Source organism: Excalfactoria chinensis, chromosome 1 (genome assembly GCF_039878825.1).
Source record: "Excalfactoria chinensis isolate bCotChi1 chromosome 1, bCotChi1.hap2, whole genome shotgun sequence".
Lineage (NCBI taxonomy): Eukaryota > Metazoa > Chordata > Aves > Galliformes > Phasianidae > Excalfactoria > Excalfactoria chinensis.
The window spans coordinates 136,311,495-136,333,571 of NC_092825.1; the positions used below are offsets into that span (position 1 = coordinate 136,311,495).

Below are 22,077 nucleotides of genomic sequence, written 5' to 3' on the forward strand. Positions count from 1 at the left end.
CGCAACCTTGGGTCATGTAATAGGCAGTTTTTGTCTTCTAATGAAGTCTGTAAGCCACCAGGTATATGTGGAGTGTCAGGAGGACACAGAAGCTTATCCCACTCCAGTGGGGGAATATATGTCTATAAACACAGCTCATCAAAGAGAGAAGGTGAGCCTCAAAAGCTGGTTCGCTCTACCAATTGCTCTCCCTTTGGATGTTTCTGTTGTTGTTTTATTTTTTTACAATGTACTCCAGCATCAATACATCTCTTTTTATGCAGGTGTTTATAAATCAGACCTCTGTTACGTTATATAAGCACTGGACACACACACAGAAACTCAGCTATTTTTAAAGTAGAAACAAATAGGATTATGCTGTACTCCCTTCTCGTGCTGATAACTCTGACTTTGATGGGGCCCTGTGTGTGAAATAGCCGTAGAAGTGGTGGTGAAGCATCCCTTCCAGACACCACAGAAGAACAGAAAATGCTTGTTCAAAGGAAACCTGATGGCAAACTGCAGACTTCACTTGCACTACACACACACACACACACATGCACATACACCTATACACATATGTATGTGTGTGAGTGCATATGCATATGTATGTATACACACCTATTTCCTTTAGCTTGGCGCCAGAAAGTTCATTTGTGGGAATCCTGATTCTTGATATATTATTTGTAAACACAGGGTCGGGGGATTGGAGTGTTTCCTTGACTTCAATGGATGATGAGGCCTCAAGCTGTGAGCTCAGATTGGGACCTCTAAGCATCCCGCTGCTCCCTAACAGCTTGCTGAAAAATGACATAATTTGTGACATCAGCAATATGCTGCTTTAACAGAGGATTGTAAATCGGCTTCCACCCTCGTGTGTAGGACAAAAACACCCATGGCCCCTTCCCCATTCCCCCCATCACCTTGCGTCCCTTGTACTTTCTCGGCACACGTTGCTGGAAAGCTCTGATATCTGCAGAGCAGTAGGAAATTGCTTGGCGATGTCTGCGCGAGCTCCCAGCCCGCTGGTGCCAGGGAAGATGTCACTGTGCTGAACAGCAGTGGATGCCGGTGGGAGGCTCAGAAATGCCTATTTTAATACAGAGACTTCATTTCTAATATGGTTCGCGGTTTGCACGTGGCTGAAAAGTGTCCCCTACCACCTGGATGCTCAGGACGCTGCGTGGGGGTGCGACACATTTCAGTTTGGACAATATCTTCTTGTTTCAATTGGTGCCTTTGCAGCATTTCACAGCCCAGCCCGCAAGATGTTTTCCATAAGAGCAAGAGCAGAGAATATACGTGATTAAAATTCATCCAAAATGATAACCAGGGTGGGATATTAGTCTGAAATTGATCTGAATGGCAGAGTTTGAATGCTTTTTGCAAATGCTCTGTTCCGCAGTGCATTGCAAAAGGGATTATTTGCTTCCTGTGCTGCATGGAAGCGGTTGCATGCTGCATGCAGTGATGATGCATCCGGGGTGGATTTAAAAGAGTTTTAAAGGACATAAATACCATCATAAACTTAAGACCAGAAAGAGGAGCGTGCCTTAAGGTGAAAAGACTCGTGGCTGTGTTTATGCCACACTGAACAGGTAAATGCTGTGCCTGTCATGAAGAGGCAGCTGCACACTGTGGCTGCAGAACCTGCTGGGGTTGCCAGTGGGTGGCAGAGGGCCCTGTGCCCACTGTTCCATGAGGGAGTGAGGGTAGAGGCTTGGGAGGCATAGAACATACCGTGGGGCTTGCCTAGTTCAACTCCCTCATCGAGGCTCTGTGTCAGATGCTGACCTAGTCTGCTCCAAAGAAAACTCATTGCTTTTCTTTAGTGACTTAAGGTGCAACTGGCCTTGTAAAGGATTTTTTATTTTATTTTATTTAAATTATTTTGCTGGTTTGTTTTACAAATAGTTTTGTCAGATGTTTGTACTTCCATCTGCTGCAAAGTCAGCTGAGCTCTGCCTGCCCTTCTGCCCAGCACAGCCTCACTGGAGAGGATGGGTGAACACTCATCCATCCCCATCCCTCAGCCTCTGCTTGTGGTCTGTGGGAAGAGGGGCTTTGATGGGATTTTTAGGATGTTCAGATGTGTGCATGGATGGGATTGTGAGAAACAGCAAGGTGGAGGTGTGGGGGCCAGCACTGCAACCATGTATGCCAGCAGTGCGCTTCGGGTATGCCCTTCCATCCGTGACAAGAAGAGCAAAATGCAGTACAGAAGCGTGGAACAAGTGCTGTGTTTGCACGTAGCCCTTTCTGGTAACAACCAGCCCCAGACCTCTGTGGTGTCTGGATTTATGCACACTTGCTCAGGACGGAGGGAGAGCACGGCTCCTATTTTTGTACTTAGTTCTCACATGGAATAATGGGGGAGAGGAGAGGAGGAGGGGGCAAGATGCAGCTGCAAAAACAGTCGGTGAGACATAAAATTCCCTATTGTTGTGTTGTGGCTCTCGGTGTCCTTCAACTTCTGGGCACAGCTACCCCCTCTCCTTCCCCCCGGCTCAGGTTCATTGCACAGGGGAGCCGTGGGGCTTGAAGACCCCTCTTGTTTTTCCCTAAGCCCCGCTGTCAATTGTACTTTTGTTCAAGGAAAAAAAATAATAGCCCAATGCATGACAATTTATAGCCGGGGAAGCAATTAAAAAAAAATTTATTATCCTTCCCTCCCACCCCTCCAGTGGAGTGTTACAGCAGTGGGGATTTTTGGTGACAGAAATAGGAACAAAATAAGAAGTGTGAGACTCAGCATCGGTTTGCAGCACGGTTTTGGGAGTATCAACCCTGCGCTGGGAAGTGACAGCCCTGGAGCATGGTGGGACGCTGATCTCCCTTCTAGGGCACCCCATTCCTGTAGTGCAGGGAGTGGAGTCCCTCCTGCCCCTGTCTTGGGGAGGGATGCTCAGGGCTGGGGGGTGAAAAGGGCTTGAGGAGAAACAGAAAACAAGGCAATGCCTCACCTCCACCCTGCTCACTGCGTGGTTCTCCAAAATAGCCACGGAATGGATGAAATGTACTCAAAGCCGTGCTTGCTTTTCATTTTTTTAACTCCTTCCCTCCTCCCCCAGTTAAAAACCAGGAACTGCTGCCTAGGAGCAGGTACTCCTGTTTTCTGTCATACAGACACAAAGTTTTCAGAGCCTATTTCTCCCAGGTTCATTGATTTCCGTTGGCGGTGGAATCACAGCAGGGCATGGGTGCAATGTGGGGTGGTGGTGGGGAGAGAGTGTGGCCCCCATAGCTGGGAGATCTGCACCGGGGGGGGGGGGGGGGTGAGGTGGTCCCCAGGACCCCAGGAGGAGGCACATTCCCGGGTCAGGCATTGCTCAGTGCTGCAGGGAGCGCGGCTGCACTGGGAAACGCGTCCCTGCCGGGGTGCTGTTTGATGCTGTCGTCGGAGAGGAAACCAAAACAATCTTTTCCTTTCAAGCCCCGATTTCAAAACAAAACCAAAGGGGAAATATATATATATATATATATATATATAAAATCCTCTAAATTTCCGAGCATGGCTTTGAAGAGCCCTTGGCTGCTGCTTTGCCCCCGTCACCGTGCCCCTGCCCTCTCCCTGCTCTGCCACCCGGATGGCTGCTAGAGCAGCGCCCTGCTCAATAATTGCTAGAATCTGATAAAAAAAAATAAAAGAAAAGGAGAGGAAAAAAAAAGAAAAAAAAAAGAAGCAACAGCAGAACGGAAAATGCACACCAGCATTCAGGTGCTAACCTACTTATTTGAAAGTAATTTATTTTCCATTTTGCCCGTTTTCCCCCTTTAAAACAGAACACTGAAAGAAAGAATAAGTGCTTTAACATTTCAATGTTGTGCTCTGGTAATTACTTTTTCACTTTTCCCCTAAGTTCCAGTGTGAAAACCTCACAGGGGGGTCTTTGCTGCAGCAGGGCTACAGTTCCCAATCCCGAGCGCGAGATCTGCAATTACAAACCCATTCGGCGCCCTTCCCTATCATTAATATGCACAAAATCCTGCTGCTAATCTTATAATCTGTTTTGTTTCATCAATTGCCTGCCTGGCACTGGGTGGGAGAGGAGGGGGAAAGAGAAGGGAAGAAAGAGGGACAGAATAAAGCCGGGAAGCACGTAGTGCTCCCAAAAGTAAACTGAGAAACAAATAAATGGGATTTTATTTGTTATAAAGCACAGCTCGTTAGGGCTGGGAAATGAACGTGGGATTCTCTGCCGGAGGGGATCTGATGGACTTTGGGGGAAATGGGAATGCCCCAATGCTGGGGTGAAGGTGTGGGATCAGGTTCCTTATTCCTCCAGAACAAAGTTTTTGGGGCCAGGGTCTGCCGGGACCCCTGGGGCTGTGGGGACAATGCAGGCGTTATGGGGTGATTCACTCCCCCTCCCAGCAAGGCACGAAGGGAATAAAACAATCTACGCCACACGGGTCCTATTGAGATTAATGAAAAAATTATGCAAAAGGAAAAATAAAAAAGATCCCCACCCTGTATCTCATTTTGCTTTCCCTGTGCCAGGCCTCACCCCCGCACTGCCCTGCACCTGATGATTTACAGATGTAATCTGTGGGGGGAGATAGAAACGCGCCCGGCCCTGACTGTCCCAGATCATCCTTGTTTCTCATTAGTTCCGATAATGTTTTAACAGCGCTACCCGTAATTTAGTCATCCAAGAATTAATAACAAAGGGACTCACAGGGCTAGGGCTGGGGGGAGCTACGAGGTACAATCTGGCCAGGTAGTCCTCCATTAATCCGATTAGCCTGGTGGTTCCTGTGCCATAGGGACATCTCACCCTGCTCTGGGACAGGTGACCCCACACCATTGGGATGGGTCACCCTGCAGCAGGACAGCTTACCCCATGCCACTCAGACCCGAGGGTCATCTCGTATGTATCCTAATGCTGGGGCCTGGCTGAGCCACAGCTCTCCAGGCACAGTGTGTTGGGTTGAGGCTGAGTTCTGTTCTCCTAATGTTTTCTTTATTTTTTCCTTTCCTCTCCCCTCCATCATAACTAAGCAAAGCATTCAAAAGGTGCTGCTCAAGGTGCGGGGAAGCACAAGAAGAGAGCACATGGGAGGGGAGAAGGCGCCATGACTCCCTAAGTAAAACGGTCATGGAGGTGGCGAGAAATGAGACCCAAAAACAACTGTTTTCTATTTACAAATTTAAATAAACAGAACAGCCTTCCCCGCGGTGTTTGTCTAAGTGCAGCAGCATTGCTGCTGTGTAGGTCATGAAAAGGTTGGTGCATAGTTTAAAACTTCCCATTCTGTTAATTTCTTAAAGAACAGTCGTTCATAGTCTGAGCACAAAAGCTCATGATTTAATGAGGAACAGAAACAAAATCTCTGATTGTTGGTGTTTCAAACTTCATTGGAGTCCTCTGGCAACCACAAGTTGATCCTCTGCAGCTTCAATACCCTTTAGCCCTCCATATAAGAGTACATGCTGAATAGAGGACAATGCCCGGTTGTTATGTTTATTTACCCTTACTACAAGCTGGGTTAACCTCTTCAAAACAGCTTTACTAAGCCCGTTAACCACACGGCCCACATGACCTGTCGCTGTATCCCTAATGTGATGTAAATCTGACTCGCGACCATATGCACGAGTTCTGCTGCATTGTGCCGCGGAGAACCGCGCCTCGACCACAACTGCTGAAAGCAGAGCCAGAGCCTTGTGTAGGGACACTGTTTTAATGGCACAGAAACATGGGGGGTAGGAAGGGGTGAACAGCCCATGTGGGGTGGTGAGTTTCATCACATTTATTTCAGTTGGTGTGTGAGTGCCCGGAGCCTCGACTTTTGGATGGGCTTTGGCATGGGAACAGATACTGTAGGATGACCGATGTCCACTGGTTATTTGAGGGGAGCTCACTTCTCAAATGCTGCTGGTGTCCTCCTGTGAAGCCACGACCCCATTGCCGTGATATCACACAGCCATGACATAGCACCATGGTAGGCTGCGGGGCATTGAGAACGAGCAGTACTTTTGGTCGGGAGCAATTCTGGCAAGGAAATTATGACAGATCTGCAAAACGTCCATGAATTTCTGCTTGATGTATTTGATTCCTCTCCCTCCCCCCCCCCCCTCCCCTCCCCAAAGTCTTATAGTCATCTTTTAAAACAAGCTTTCGTGGCCCCATGGTGAGCGCTCCATTTACCAGATCATTTTATCTTGATGGCTGTGGCAAGCGTAACAATGTTCTGTGCCTGCTTCAGCAGCGGCATGTCGATCATGCTCCCGCGGAACGTGAATGCACCCTGCAAGAGAGACAGCAACTGGACTGAGCGGGCATGGGAAGCTGCAGCACGGCTCTCCCATCAGAACACATCTGTTGACAGGGTGTAGAGATGGCTCCTATGGGACAAGCTAACCAGCACCTGGAATAAAGATGGTTTTGGGGCGGGCAGAGGGAATCCCCAAGTCTGAGCATACGGCTGGGCCTCCCCACCAGGGCTGCTGTGGTCAGAGCATGGGGCTGGGCTGGAAGCCTGGGAAAAACAAATGGTTATTTTAATATTGTGGTTACTGTAAGAATCCAGCCCAAATCTCTGGAATCAGCGGGAGGCCCACCTGAATGCTGCTAAAGGGGATTTCCCAGCAGTGATCCCAACATACATAAGCAGCAATGGGAGAGCCAAGCAAAGTCTGGCTTCACTTTGCATTTCCAGGGACTCTGTGCTGGTGCTGTTCTGAGTTCAAAGCAATCAGCAATATGTTGCAGCTACCGCTCAGCAGCAGAAACACGTATGAAGTAGAGCAAAACCTGAGTGTTACCTTGGGTGTTCTTACCAAAAGAGACTTGATAATAAAACTGTGCATCAGGATATGCCAAAAACTAGGGGGATGGGGGGAGTATTTTTTGTAGTTCTGACAGTACCTTGACGCCGTCTTGTATAATGCAAACATGAATGCGCAGTTCTCATTGTTGGGGGAAGGAGATGAGAGGGGCACCCTGGGCAGCGTGGCACTGGGTCCAGGGACAGGTCTGGCAGCGAGGATGGAGGGACGGGGATGGGAATGAGTTGCTGCAGGCGCACGGGTTGGGATGAGCAGCTCAGTGCTGTGTGCTTGTCTGGGAGGGCTGGTAGGGGTTAAAGGGAGGAATCTCACAAACAGAGGGAAAACATTGCCCATTGACAGAAATGGGAATGAAATGTGCTGCTCTGGTGGTACACACTGGTTGACCAAAGGAGTATGAATTAAACACTAAATCACATCGTGGAACAAGAAAAACAAAAATCCACCTTGAACAGTAACATGACACAAATACCACTGTCACAAATACCATTGCATATAAGAGCAGGCTCTGTAGAAGCCATTAACAAAGCAATAGTTAAAGCTATGATTTTATTGTAAGCAGGATTTCATGCTAGAGCTTGCAGTATTTTAAGGGGGTCGGAGAATAGCGGGACCGACAGCACTCAGTTGCAGATGCTTAAGATCGAATGTCTTGTTTACAGAGCAACCAGTCAAGCCTACATTAATAGCAATAACAATATTAATTATAATAATAATACTTTCTGCCTTAGTGACATCCCAGTCATTCTCATGTATAATTACAACATTAACAAAAGATGCAGCCTCAAACCACTCCATAAATTAACTGCTGTGAAAATACCGTAAGATTTAAGTAGACATTTTCTGATGTTATTCTTTGGAATAATTCAAATCTATAATCTAAGGCTCCTGGTTAGCACAAGGCATATTCTTTTTTTTTCACAGTGAGAAAAATGCATTTTAATTGTGCCTGTTTTCCTATCAGCATTCAGTTGCAGAATAGCTATTGTTTAAAAGAGAAATTCATGTGTGCATGATAAGCAGAGAGCTGTTAAGGTCTGGAATGGCCCTTCCCAGCCCTGAGAAGTGGCTGTGTTGGGAGCAGCCCTCCCAAGTGCCTGCAGTGGTGTGCAGAGAGACGGGCACCCAGTGATGGTTGTGTGGTCAGGATATAGTGTGCAGGGCCTGTCCTGAAAGGAATAGCAGCACATGAAGGCTTGAACACGGAACCACGGCAGGTACGCAGCGCATTCTCCTGTCAGCATGCAGCTGCAGGTTTGGCTGCTATGAATTTGAATTCTCAAAGGGAAAAAAAGCAGCAACGAGTAGCACAAAGAATTTGGCTTCTCTGCCCGTTCACTCAGAGGCTTAATTTCTCCCTGCTAATTTGCAGTGCTGAGCTGAAGTCCAGAAAAAGAAACCGATTTTAATGCCATTGAATATGCCCTATTCACTGCCTCCCCTTCCACCCACAGGTTTCGGCAGATAGGAAATACCCATAATTACAGCTTTGTCCCCACGCTCTCTTTTCCGACTCTGGCAGATGAAATTTGCCCTTAACACTCTTTTGATTTTTACTCACATTAATATGAAGAAAACGAGACTTTTCTATAAACACCATTTACTTTGATAGTGTTAATGTGGGGATTGGTGTAGCCATAGACCTAAATTTTCTTTTTGGCTGATGGTCTTCAATCATCTCACACATCCAGCCAGTACTTCCAGTAGTTCAGCTGCTGGTTGGACCTGGAGTCAACTCTTAAGGAAATGAGATGCAGGCCAAGACCAAAGAAGTCTTATCCCCTTTGTGATGAATTTCTGTATGTCCCAAAGTGGGAACAGAACACAGGCACCAAGTAACAGCTGGGTGTTTTGGGGAGTCAGGAAGGGGGAAAAAACTCCACATCCAAGTCTCCTGTTGGCATTTATTATGTGTGGAAGGGTTGTGTTGGCTTTGGATGGACAGGGAAACCACTGAGGTACCTGTCATGACTTCTCAGAAGACCGTGGAAACTGAAGTCTCTAACTTCTTCATTTCTTCTGAAACATTTCCACGTAACGTGCAGTGTTATACAGAGTTTTACTCCATCCACTTTTGTTTCCTCATGTATCACTAGGTAAACTAAAGCAACAAGCTGGCTGAAGCTATTGGGGTACAGAGCACTTCAGGGATCTCATAGCTCTGTGGCACGCTTGCCTCTGAGCGGTGGCTGGGATGAAAGACAATGAGTTAATTAAAGCAAAATAGTAATTGTTCTGGGACATGTGGGACAGCGATCAGACAAGCTAGTCTCCCTTTATTGATAAAAAGGAGGAATTAGAGGAATTCCCACTCCTGGGAACACTTGGGGCATTTTCCTCGGTATTTGCTCTTTCCTTGCCTCTATCCATGTCCTTCTGGGTGGCTGCAATGAGCTCCTTGCAAACGCTGCTATAGGCCCTCTGTTCTTAGATGGAGGAAAATATCAAAAACAGGATCACTTTTCCTAAGGGTTAGCAAGTACATACATTTGAAAGTACTGAGAAAGTAAAAATTCCCCCAAATCTACTGGCTTCCCTTTCAGTTACAGATGTGACTCCAAATGGAAGCACTTGTTGTGAGGACTCTGCATTCTGTTTTGGGAAACAACAATAGTTGTTATCAATTACCTTGACCTTTGCTAATAAACCTTGCTCGTGGTTTGTCTAACGTAGATAAAAACCCAACATTTTACTTGTATAATGTGAAATAATATAGCCAATGGTGCTGTGCTATGCTCAGTTGTATGTCTAGAAGTCTGGACTGTATTGGGCAGTTCTATGTGGGGACAGCCAGGTCTCTCAAAGCAATTTACTTCGGGGTCCTATTCAGGAGATTTGGGTGACAGGCTTGGAGGTACCAGGAGATGTTCATGAGCAGATAGGGCCTAGACATGGGGTACTCTGGTCAGTGGAAGAAAAGGAGAAGATAACAGAAGTCATGTTCCATGGAATTGCAGTACTTACGAGAAAGCACCTGCTGCTGAACTTTGAATTAAACTTAGGTCTGAGATGGGGGTCATTGAATGCTTATGAAATTGCAAGCAAATCTCTATTGCTGGTTTGGTAATATGCTCGGAAGATGAGCAAGCTCTTGGATGAGGGGAAGTCCTTTGTAGGCATTCTGCTGCCACTAGGTTAGAAACACCGCCCCACTGATGAAGATGTAGCTTTTCTTCAATGACTTTTCTTCTCAGTTCAGCTAGAAATACTTTCCCTTGCAGACCAAATTCCCGCACTCATGTAGACAAGTGTCCTCAATTCCACAGACTCAAGAAATGCCTTCGAGTCACAACTACCTGAGAAACAGTCTCTGTTCTTGTTGTGATTTGATAAGATTATTGGGGATAAATCCCAGAAGTCCACTTAGGACTTTTTGGAGACCACAAATATATGTGGAATAAACCTACTAAAATCTTCCCAGGTCTGAGAACATTATCTCTAATCCTGCACATTAACCTGCCCTAAGGAAATGGGAGTGCTGTGCCCTGAAAGAATGGCAGATTTGCTCTTCTGAGGAGGGGAGGAAGCAGGTGGATGGCAAAGGGTCCTCCTAAAAAACATGGCATTCAGGAAGATAATTCCCTCAAGGATTAATGAAAACACACATTCTTTAAGCACCCCCCTGCAGAGGAAATGTGGAAATCTCTGCTTCAGGGCTTAAAAAGAACGCTTGGATTTGCTTACAGGTATATGAACAAAAGGGAGCCCAGCTCGCAGCACATGGAGTTGGGTCTGTGCCTGGGGGAGGAGTGATTAGCCTAACCACAAAGGAATGACTTTCCCTTCAAACAGAAGGTTGAAACCATATTTTTGGGGAAGTCAAGAGTAGGAAATAAGCTAACAGCTGTGATGGTGCTGAATGAAGGCTTAATTAATTTTCTTTTTCTTCTGCAAGTTGTTGCCAAAGAGCCATCATGGAGAGCTGGGTCACAATTCCACTTTTATTTTTGTTGAACTTCCAAAGGTCAGCGAGCTGCTAGGAACTGGTCAATGATATCTGGGTCAACTGAGCATGTTTTTCACGTTATAACATGAAAAAGTCTCCCACTCCTCTGTGCTCAGGTCTGTCCTGCCTCCAAGCTGATGCACAACTCTCAGCCTTCTTTTAGCATCTTTGCAGTAGGAAATGGCAAAAGAACCAGTGCAGTCACATAGGACAAACCGAGGACTCCTATCACAGCAAGCTATACTAAAAGAGCTTTTCTGGTTGCATATTTTTATATCCTCTGCTCTGAATCCTTTGACATTTGCCTCTTGGTCACAATATTACGTGAGGAAAGGAAGGCATTTATAAACAAGATCTTTGGGAAAAATAAATGATCCTTGGAAAGATTTGTCAAAAATTTCCTTTTGGCAAGAGGAGATACTTAGGGGGTCTCTATGACCCACTGAAGTCTGAGATGAACAGGGAGGGAATTCCACCATGTGTGTATGTACACCAGCAAGGCCCTGCTATCATCACATCTTGATGAGAATAAGACTTCAAATATCACTGCCTTTTGTTTCTTCTCGCCTGCGTAAACTTCCACCAGTACAGAAGCAGTTACTGGGTACAGAGGATGTATCACTTTGTAATGCAAGACTTAGTCGGCAGCCTGTGTGAGTGAGATATGATTTTGCCTCTTGGAGACGATGGAAGGACACAAAAGGTCGAGAAAAAAAGAGCAACAGCAACATGAAATAGAGATTTTTTTTTTTCCCCTCAAATAATCCCCTAGCAGCAGTACATGAACTCTGACAGGAAAGTCCTCTCTAAAGCTCAACAAGTGGAAAGAACTCTGTGATCCCCCCAGTCCACAATGGGGCAGGAGAGATGAAGAACAGGGACCCAGAAAATCTATTATTTCACTCTTGAAGAGTGCCATCTCCTCTGCCCAGTGTTACTGTTCCCAGTCCTTGGATGTGGGTCCTGCCCTGATGGTGACCAGGCAAGTCATGTTTCCATTTCACAGTTCCCCAAGACCATCTGAACCAGTGGAGACCACCATTTAGTCTGGGATGGGCCAGCAGATCCTGCTTGATCCAGCCCCAAAAACTGCTTCAAGCCACTGAGGTCTCCACCTTGCACTGAGCCTGCATAAGAACCCTGAATGAAAGGCTGACACCAGGGTTTTTAATTGCTGTCATTAATGTTTTCACTAGATTCCTTCTCATTGTAGTTATTGCCTTCCTGTGTGCTCATGTAGAGTAGAAAAGAATAAAATTAAGTAAACAAAGAGAGTCCTAGGAATATTCTTTCTTAGTTCCCAGCTGTCATCATATAATGGATGGGGAACGGAAGAAGCCTAGAGAGCACACTGGTTTGGAGATGCTGCTGCCAAGGAAATCTTTACTTCATAGAACAAAAGCAGCTCCCTGGATAAACATCATATCCAACCAGTGAGCATGATGACTATTATACAGAAAAATGAAAAGTAACTAACATGAAGATCAGCATCCTCAGATGCCCTTTATTAAGTCTTTCAAAGTTAACTTGAGGCTTACAGTTACTGAAGTAATTTGTTAAAACCTTGAAAATTGAAATTGGAAGTAGGTGCCTACAGGACAATCCAAAGGCATTTGATGCTCAAAAGGAAGGTCGTAAAGAAACACGGGCAAGAATAGTATTGGCAGTGAAGTTTGTTCTGTCAACAGGAAGGGAATCACTATTATTTTTGTATTCTATATTATTATCTCTAATTTCACATTAATTCTCTGAATAGCGTTGGGCAGCCATTCCTCACTGTGGTTCTCTATTCCAGTTGAGGGAGCTTTTTCAAAAAGCTGCTCTAGCCCTGTGAAAACGGCAGCTAGCACAGAATGGAGCTGTAAGGCAGCAAGTCTGCTGCTGCTGAAATTACCTGAAACAATATTCTGGCTGCAAGGGCCTCTGAATTTCCCTCAGTAAGTCTTAGAAAGGGCCATCTGGTGAGAACGTGACATGTCATGTCAGATCCTGCTTTGCTAGTACTTTGCAAGCAGGGCTGGGCACATCGTTGCCTTCAAGGTTTGCTTTGTGTGAAGTGGTTCTTGGCACTGCACCTCCACATGGAGGTGTCCACATGGAGGGACAGGTTTGGCATCAGGACAGGATTGGCACCTGGACCCCAAAGAGGTGACATCCTCTAACCTCTGTGGGTGCACGTCCTGAAGGGCAGGGGTCATGTCCCTGGCTGGGCAGGCAATGAAGGTGTGCAGAGACCGTTCTCCTGAGCAGAGAAATGTAGTGTACAGGCACATTCTTTCTGTGGAGGCATTCAAGGCCAGTCTGGGAGGGGACCTGGGCAACCTGGTCTACTGGGTTATAACCCCATGGTGGAGTTGTAACTGGATGGGCTTTAAGGTCCCTCCCAGCCCAAGACATTCTACGATTCTATGATCCCCTGACCCCATGCACTGGCCTTAACTGAGACGAGGAAAACATATTTAAGATGAAGTACATGCTTGCTGGGGAGTAAGGAAGGGGGAATTAGCAAGAAAATGTTCTGTGTGAGTTTCTGCCCTGCTTCAGGAGCCTTTGCAGCCCTGTGCAGTGAAATCTGTTTCCTGCTTTCCCCACCTGGCACATCTCCCTCAGGACTGATTGTACCAGCGTAGGAACAGGTAGGGCACAAGTAATTAGTTAAAATGTCCCCTTCTGCTCTGCTGAGGGGGCTCAAAATGTGCCCTCAGGTGGTTCTTCCAAAGAGAAAAGCCTTCAGCTGTGACACAACATGCATTTTGTACAATTGTATGGGTAAACTTTAAGCACTAATACAGTCTCTATTGTTATACATGCATCAATTTGTGCTTCTAAGAACAAGCAGCCTGACAGTGGCATGTGCTTAAATCCCAGCAGCACTCTTCATTTAAACACAGAGAAGCACCTGAGTCTGTACTTCCTAACACTAGCAATGCCACCCAAATCCCTGGATCTCCCTCGTGAGGGATATGGGCTGCCCACTTAATGTGGACTACAGATCCTTGCAGATACCCAAATATAATGGACTGTATATCAGTTTAACACACAACAAGGTGCCCTGTGCTCCCTGTGGGGTCCTGACCGCCCCGTTAGCCCTGCGAGGGGTCTGCTCTCAGCAGGCAGAGCCCTCATGGGCCCGGCGGGAGCTGGACAGGGCCCAAGTGTGAGGCGCATCGTCTCCAAGATACAGTGGCTTGGGGCAGCTTGTCCCAGACAAAGAGCATTATGAGGGAACCACTGCTGGAAATTTCCATCCCTTTGTTGGGTGGATGCTGTGTAAATAAATGCATTCCTAAGATTTTTCATAATCCCGGAAAGGCCCGTAAAAGAAGCTCTACAGCCTGTCAAATCGTTAGCGTTCATAAATATTATTCCTCTGCCGCTGAGCACACGATGTACAATGGCACAGAACTGAATGCAAGAAACAAATGCCAAAAGCTTTCTGAGGAGATGTCTGTGCGTTTGGATACTGCGTGCACAGATATTTCTGCTGTTTTTTTCCCTGTTACAGCTCGGATTTGTGAACTGCTCACCTTAGTTCTTAACACTCCTTACCTGACAGGCAATGTTGGCAACAGCATTTAGCTCCCTATTCCTGGCATGATGAGGAGGCGCTTTGAAAACATTTGTAAATTAGTACGCTGATGTAAACGTGTAAGCAACCCCTTAACTTGACTCTCCTGTTTTCATTTCTGTCTGAATCTTATTTTATAAACAGATGATTCAGGAAGATCCTCTTACAGTAACAATGCCCCACTCACTCGTCACATACGAAAAAATAGAGAAGGTATTCTATTCACCCAGTGTTCTGGTAGCATAAGCACAGGACTTACTTGCACAGCAGAGAGCAGTAGCGGCAGTCACCAGAGTGAGATCTTCCCCAGATAAGCCAGCAGCTTCTCCCACTAACTCATCCCTCTCACTCTCACTCTGGATTTCTAAGCTGACTTCTCTGCTTAACGCAGCATAAATTCTATAAAAATTTAGAACAGAATCCGACTTTCAGCCTGCCAAGGCCACATTTATTGCCTCTCTACTTTGTTTCTGAACATGCTCTGACATTTATCGAACACAGGTTTTCCCAACAGCTACCCCAGCTTTCTTTAGGATGAAGTTTTCAATTTTGGAAATCACATCCCCTACTAAAACACACCTGCTGGGAAAAAAACAAAAACAAACCAATACAGAAATAATACTTTTTTTTTCCCCGGTACTTTTCATTTCTAGATCTCAAATTTCTAGACAATGGAGAACATTTAATACGTAATTTGATGAAACATGAAATGTACTTTTTCAGCGGTTGTCTTTTTATTTACCCAGAATACATTGTTACTATTTATTTCCTACGCGTGCTATTTTTCAAGTTGAAAATATATTTCAAAGAATATAATGACACCAGCCTAGAAGCCAAACCCAAACAACACCCCAAACAGCGCTGTCACGGTAATGTAAACCTGTTTTTGGCCAGCAAAGTCTTTAACACTTGTCTGTTTGGACACCGTTACAGCATCTCCAGCTCTATAGTGCTCGTCTGATAGGCAGATTTTTAGGAACCTCAATACTTTCAATCTGGGGGCTTCTCTGCCCAAACTTATCAGCTTCCAAAACGAAGGAGCCTGCCTCAGCCTTTTCTTAAAGAAAGATTATTATGGTAATTGTCTCTCTCAAACTGGAACCGATTGTAAAAGCTTATTACTGTATTTTAATATAAAATACTGTTGACCAAGGGCAGCAAACTTTAAAACCAATGAATAATAAACCACGATCCCAGAGACCAAAGACCGGTAACTTATCTGCTGCGCAAACAACCACACAAATCCCTCGCGTTTATTTTTTCCAGGCTTTCAGCTTTGATTAATAACATGGCAAAAGTACACAAGTCTCAACCATATTAACCACAGCTATATTTTCAGCCCTACTGACACGAACGCTTTAATAAAATAAAAGGAAAAGGAAAACAGAAGAGGTGTTTCATTAGGACATGAGGATTACTAAAACCACTGTGTGGAGCATTTGTCAGGAGGTGGCACGGGAAGAGTTATTACTTACATTTTAGTGTGTCTCTAGGACGCAGAGCCAGAGGCTCCCTCGGTGAGATATGTTTGCTTTGGAAAAAATATGAAGTAATCAGGCTGCCCGAGCTCTTCTAGCTGACACGTTTTTAATACCAAAATGCAAACCCAGCTAAGAAGTTTGCAGGAAACGCTGCAGGGAAAACTATTTCTCCAGTTTTGTTAGGAAGCCCAGCAACACTGGAGTGGTGCAAGGCCCAGAAGTTCTCAGATTAACCTGCCAATTCTTTTTACAGACAGGCAGCTACTTGTAAAAATATATGAAGCGTACATATATGAAGCATGGTTAAAATAATGCACCAAGATGCAACCCCCCACAAATCTGTACTTGTGTCTGCTTACAGAAGCTTACAACCTAAATGAAAAGCACTTATTGAAACACACACACAGAAAAATGGCTGATGTGATCAAGAAACCAACGTTGTGCCAATAAAATAGCTGCTTCGAAACAAATCCAAAGAATAATGTTTGCTGCTACAGAGTGCTTGCATTTTAACATCTGTAGCTTCATTAATGTCTGATACTGGGACTGTAGTTACAACTCTCCCAGTCTCCTCACTGGCTGTACAAATGACGGGTATTCCGCAGATAAGTTTGTAAATTCAGTGAATTAAGAGCATTTTACAAACAATTAAAAATAAGCACTATTGGTCTTAGCGTGTCATTTGACTTTTTCATTCTGCATCTACCTGCCCACGCTCTTGTTCTAGCAGCATATTTATAACAATGCCTTTGGCAACAGATCTGAGCTTTTAAAATCAGGATAACGTGCAATGCTGGTCACAGATTTTCTAGTTCTAAACCACTAACAGGAAGACAGACAAAATAGAGTAGTAGAACAAAGAGATCCAGGCATGTAACACAGTAACAGTGACCCTGAAATAACTGCTCAGGATGGCACCCAAATATGATAGTAAAGCATGCATTAGAAACACCTCGGCACTGCAGACGGGATGCGGCAGCCTCGCAAAGCAAAGGGCAGACCAATAACAAATACCTTGTCACACTTTCATCCGGAGATGAAAGCATCATTTCTGCTTTGACCTTTTTTAGAACCTGTAACGCACAACACCTGGGGCAGCCGAGATACAAGAGAACGGGGAAGGGGCAATCTGCAGCTTATTCCTACCCACCAGCAAGTGACAAAACACACAGAAAATCTCTACACTGCACTGGAGAAAGCGAGAATCTATGCACAGCCCTACACATGAGCTTCATTAACAAAGATATTTGTTCCCACTTGGATTGCACACACACGAGTGTAAACCATTTCTGCACGCCCCCACTACCCGCACTGACATCGAGATTTTGGCTGTCCCAGGCTTGGCTGTCACTAAGACAAACATATTTCACCACAACTTTTTTCATTCAAAAAGAGGCAAACTGGATTATAGCAAATAACCTTTAAGATAATTAACTGACAATGCTGCAACTAGCATAAAATCTTCCTTCAGGCGACCCCTAATTTAAGTATTACTGGCACAAAGTGGAGACAGATTGTGCATCACCACCGCAATATTTACATAGCAGAAACCCACAGAGCAGGAAACGTGAGACTCAATGATGCACTAAATTAGGAACAATCATATTCTAGTGTTAATTTGCTTTCCACTCTATCCAAATTTCAGGTCCAGCAATCGGTGTAAATGCACATAAAGCATTCCCATTTTTAATGATTAAGAACCACAGTCCACAAGCAGTTCAGCTCAGAAGTAAATCTACTCACTGCTAGGGACATTTGGAGGATCAACCCCTCAAAACTGAGGCAGTTTTACCAACACAGAGATTTTCTGCAAACTGAATCTTCCTCATCTGTTTATCCCTTTCCATCAATTATGCCTGCACAAGCTGTTGGACTCTTCTGCCCAGCTACCTGCCTTTTGCTTGCAAATATTTTCTTTTGGCTGTTGCACCGCGATTCTGTGGTGCAACTGAGAAGCAGTTTTAATTCACCAACGCTGCAGATATATACATGAGCATATTCAGAAGGCTCTGTGCTCAAAGAACTGAAGTTAAAATGGGGAGAGAAAAAGACAGCCAGGTTATTTGTTAACACACTGGTGCCACATTTACGATAAATAAAAACTCTACAGTCTCAATGCAGATAGAGATTTCAAAAGCGTGACTCTCGAATGCAGCATGCTTATTAAGATGAATGCAAACAGCCACCACCAATCTCTCTAAATTTTAAACATTATTTAAATTTACTTTCCACAACATCATATAACAAAATATTTACCTTTCCTAAACGCTGATGCTCTTCAAAAGCAGAAATCAGCTCTTGCGCCCACTTTATTTTTTCAGGGCTGGGAGAGAACTGTTCCTGGACAACAGCAATTTGGTTAGGGTGAATCACCTGCTTACCTACAAAGAAGATTAATAACACCAGAATCATGCATCGACAAACAGATGTTCAAGCAAAATGTTCCAACCACTTGAGGCTCTCCTATGCCTCGCAGACTTTCTGCTACTGAACTAATTATTTTACTCATTTTCTTTTATTATTTAACTGGACTATGTGCCAGGTTTTTAAGTATAAAAATATCTTGAGCAGTACTTGCATTTAGTATGTTTGAAGGGACCCAGAATTCTTTCTCTTCCCTCCCCATTTCAGTCCATATATCTTCCACGGGTCATCTCAGGTGGAATTGTTGGTCTAGGGCAGTCAGCAGTGCTAGAGTACAATGCACCTCTGAATTTCACCTTTATAAATAGCACCTCCAACCACTCGTAAATAAACTGCATTAAAATGTATTCAGAAAATGAGATTTATCTAACTGAAAAGTTTCTGGTCATGCAGGGATCGCTCCCTTGATTCTTAGCATTGGCACTGCATCACGCAATGCTCAGTGCTGCTTATGTTTTTGTTGTGTTTTGCAGGTGCAGGTAGGCTGGGGTATTTATTTAGCCACTGGTATATTAAACCGCTGCCAGAGGTGCCCTGAAGTGTTACGAAGCACTTCTTTTTAATCCTTTCTTGTATGAACATACAGTAGGAAAATAAAAATAGGTGTAGCCTTTTTTTTTTTTTTTTTTTTTTTTTTTTTTTTTAACCAGAGATTTTCCAATGTGAATAGACAGCCACATAATCCGTTCTAATCTGTTATTGTACTTAGGCACATTAAAACAAATACATATCTAATTTGTTTGACAGCTTTCAAAGCATGGCACTCGACGTTATTAGCCCGTTTCTAAGGGAATTTCACAGACAACGTGATGGCTGCACGATCCCCCGCGCCGTGCCGTGGGAGCGCTTCAATAAAGTGGAGCTACTGCAGCTCCCAGCTCCTCAAACCTCGCCATGACACGAATTAATCCCTCTATGCCACACGGCAGAGCGGGTTGCAGCCACGAGCCCCATCCCCAAGCCTTTCACGCCTCCCAGCCCTACAGTGGGGCACCTCGGGCTAGGCCGAGGGCCTGGGGCCACTGTGGGGCTTGCCCCATGTTGGGCCCACACCTCCTCTGGCCCTCATGTGGTGCACAGGGACCCCTGGGGACCTCAAGAACCTGTTTGGCTCTGGGGTGATGCTGGCACTGTGGGCATCTGCCTGGCCTGGGGAGGGAACGGGACCCTTCCGTTGAGTTCATGGACGTGAAGCTAGAAATAAGCTCATCGCTACATGCAATAAGTCTCATATCACAGCACACGCATGCCACTGTTTTAAACAACTGAATGGGAAAAAGATTCCCATCACCGGGATTCCTTGTGTCGGCCTACAGTGGCTCTCTGATAAATGTGTGCCATGACAGGATTGTGAGGGCTTTCTTTTGATAAAAGGCAATTGTAAGTTGTCAGTGTTGCCCCGTTTCTTTAAAATTCACAAGTCGTTTGATTTCATTTTAGTTCCCATTAAACAGTTCCTAGTTTAAGATCTTGAGGACAGCCAGATACTTTGTCTGAAATTTTAATATGGCAAAATACTTAACAATAATCTGATTTATTTTTTTTTTTTTTTAAGAAAGAAATTATAGACAGACAAATTCCCTGAGCTAATGCTGTACATTCGTTCTAACCAAATGCATTTTAGTCACTTTAATTAAATGCCGCTACTGGTAAGCTTACAATTCTCCTTATTTTTAATATGACACATTCTAAACTACGGAGAGCGTAGAAATAATTCCTGCAAAGTGCTGAAAACCTGACTTTCTGGGAGAGAGAAAGAACAAATTGAAATTTATAATTAAAATTACAACAAAAATAAAAGCACACATATGATTTCTTAAGGCATGAAACATTCCTGTAAAAAGATTTTCTTTTGATACGAATATCCATAGCAGGAAGCTATACTTTGCACCATTAAAACATTACCAAACAATTTACAGAGAAGAAAATTGAACCTTTGATTTATAGCACTCAGTGGATTTTTGTCACAGAATTATGTATCCAAATAACTGTATAATAGACGTAATGCCATGCAGGAATGAAGCAAATATTTTAAGCGGAATTGTTGTTATTGACAAGTTACTGAGAGAGTGCAAAATTGGAATACATTAAAATTTATGACCATGAAATCCTTTTTACAGTACCTCTTGATATATCGTGCTTTAAATCAATACCTGTCAAGTCTTTTAGGTAACTGTATGATGGTGTCGTTTTAGCCTTCTACAAAAGACTACAAAAAGAGAGGAAACCTATAGTGTTTCATATTTATATCTGGCTTCTCAGCATGGAGCACGAGACTTACTATAATGACAAAGTCTGCTGTTAAAGCTTATCGTAAGTCTTCCTTAATTTTTTACATAAACTTTCCTAAAGCTGATGACCATTTACACAGGCAGCACGCTGGCTTTAAGTCCAGATACTCCAGCGTTGTAAAACATCCTGTTGTATGTGCATGTGTGTGTGTATGCATTTATATTAATACATATACAGAAGATGTATTACATTGGCCAAACAACAATTGAAAGCAATCGATTTTATGGAAACACAGTAGCTGAAGAAAAACAAGACTGTTTGAAAGCTAGCTGGAAAAAAAACTTGGCAATGAGGGTCACAGCAGTAACCAAATAGATGGTAAATTCTTTGCTATATTATTTAGCTTGTTAAACTGTCAGTGAACACACGTGATTACTTGAAGGATAATTCTGTTCTACTGGTTTCTGAATATAAAAAAATGTAAGGACATGTAACTTTGCTGAATACATGGAGTTTATGATTGCGTTTGAAAGAGGTGACTGTGGCCCTACATGTGCACTTGTTTTGCCAGTTACCAGACAATTGTCGAGCTTTCCTTCATTTCAGTCCTGTTGATTCCAGTGATTTATACTACATGTGAAAAAGTAGAAAGATGTGATCATAAATAGTTAAAAATAACAAGAATCGTGTGGTTAGAACTTTTGTTATTAAGGCGATGCTTCAGGATTTTATTACCGTATTATCCGACAACAGCCAGTGACAAATGTGATGCATTTTATAGAAGGTCATGGATTAAGCTAGGACCCATTTGTAAATTTCTGCGATGAAAATTAAATTGCAAATATTGAAATGTTTTTACTTACATAGTTTCTGAACTAAACGTTTTTCCTTTCAGTTTGGAAGTGATGTTTAAATTTAACTAAATTAAGCAAAAACAAAGATTAAGCGAACTGCAAGAAAAAGAAAGAAAAAGACAAGGGAAATATTTTTGATGGCCCTTATTATTTTTTTTTTTTAACCAAAAATATGAAAAAGTCTGTTTTGTTCCAAACAATTTTTTTATTTTATATATATATATATATATATATATATATATTTTTTTTTTTTAAGAGAATTTTGGCCAAAAAACCAGAATACTGACCCATCTCCCTTTATGATGGGAGTGTTTGCCAGGCTGCTTGCTGCACTTCCGAGACGTGGTGATCAGAGCTGCAGAGAGGCAGAAGGCAAAGAGCTGCGAGTTTCTGTTAGTGAAGCTGGTACCTTGTACACAGCTTTATTCTTTATGGACATGTTAGATACAAACTTGATGCCCTAAATTGCCATGTGTGACCTTTTTATTTGTTTCCTATCTGGACTTTATTCTCACGTGAGAAAACTTCCTGCAGAAAGTCAGAGCAGTCCAAAACCCCATCAATGCTGTTTATGTTTTGCAATTTAAAATTTTCTAAACTGGCAGCCTGAGCAAAGTATTTAAAAGCACATTAAGCATTCAGAAAGATTGCTCTCAAAGGTGCTGGGCATCTGCAGCTCCATCTTCTGTCAACAGGAGGTTCGGATACTAAAATTTTTCAAAACTCAAGCCCTTCCCTAAGCTAGAAAAGATTGGTCTCGATTACGTAGCCATCAGCAGGTGCTACCATTCAGGAGCTCCATT

The 22,077-nt window shown here is 43.9% G+C and overlaps 1 protein-coding gene across 4 annotated transcripts in view; it reads right to left on the reverse strand.

Annotated features, from left to right (window-relative positions):
- Positions 1-5,160: 5,160 nt before the first annotated feature.
- Positions 5,161-22,077, reverse strand: part of CLYBL (citramalyl-CoA lyase) — a 152,886-nt gene continuing 135,969 nt past the window's right edge. For 2 of the 4 annotated variants that reach the window (XM_072326685.1, XM_072326682.1), the window contains 2 exons: positions 18,021-18,145; positions 5,161-6,228 (listed from right to left, as the gene is read on the reverse strand). In XM_072326685.1, the coding sequence (XP_072182786.1) occupies positions 6,133-6,228; positions 18,021-18,145 (221 nt within the window). In that variant the 3' untranslated portion in view covers positions 5,161-6,132. The remainder of the gene's footprint in view (positions 6,229-18,020; positions 18,146-22,077) is intronic. The other 2 variants (XM_072326683.1, XM_072326684.1) reach the window with 2 other exon arrangements.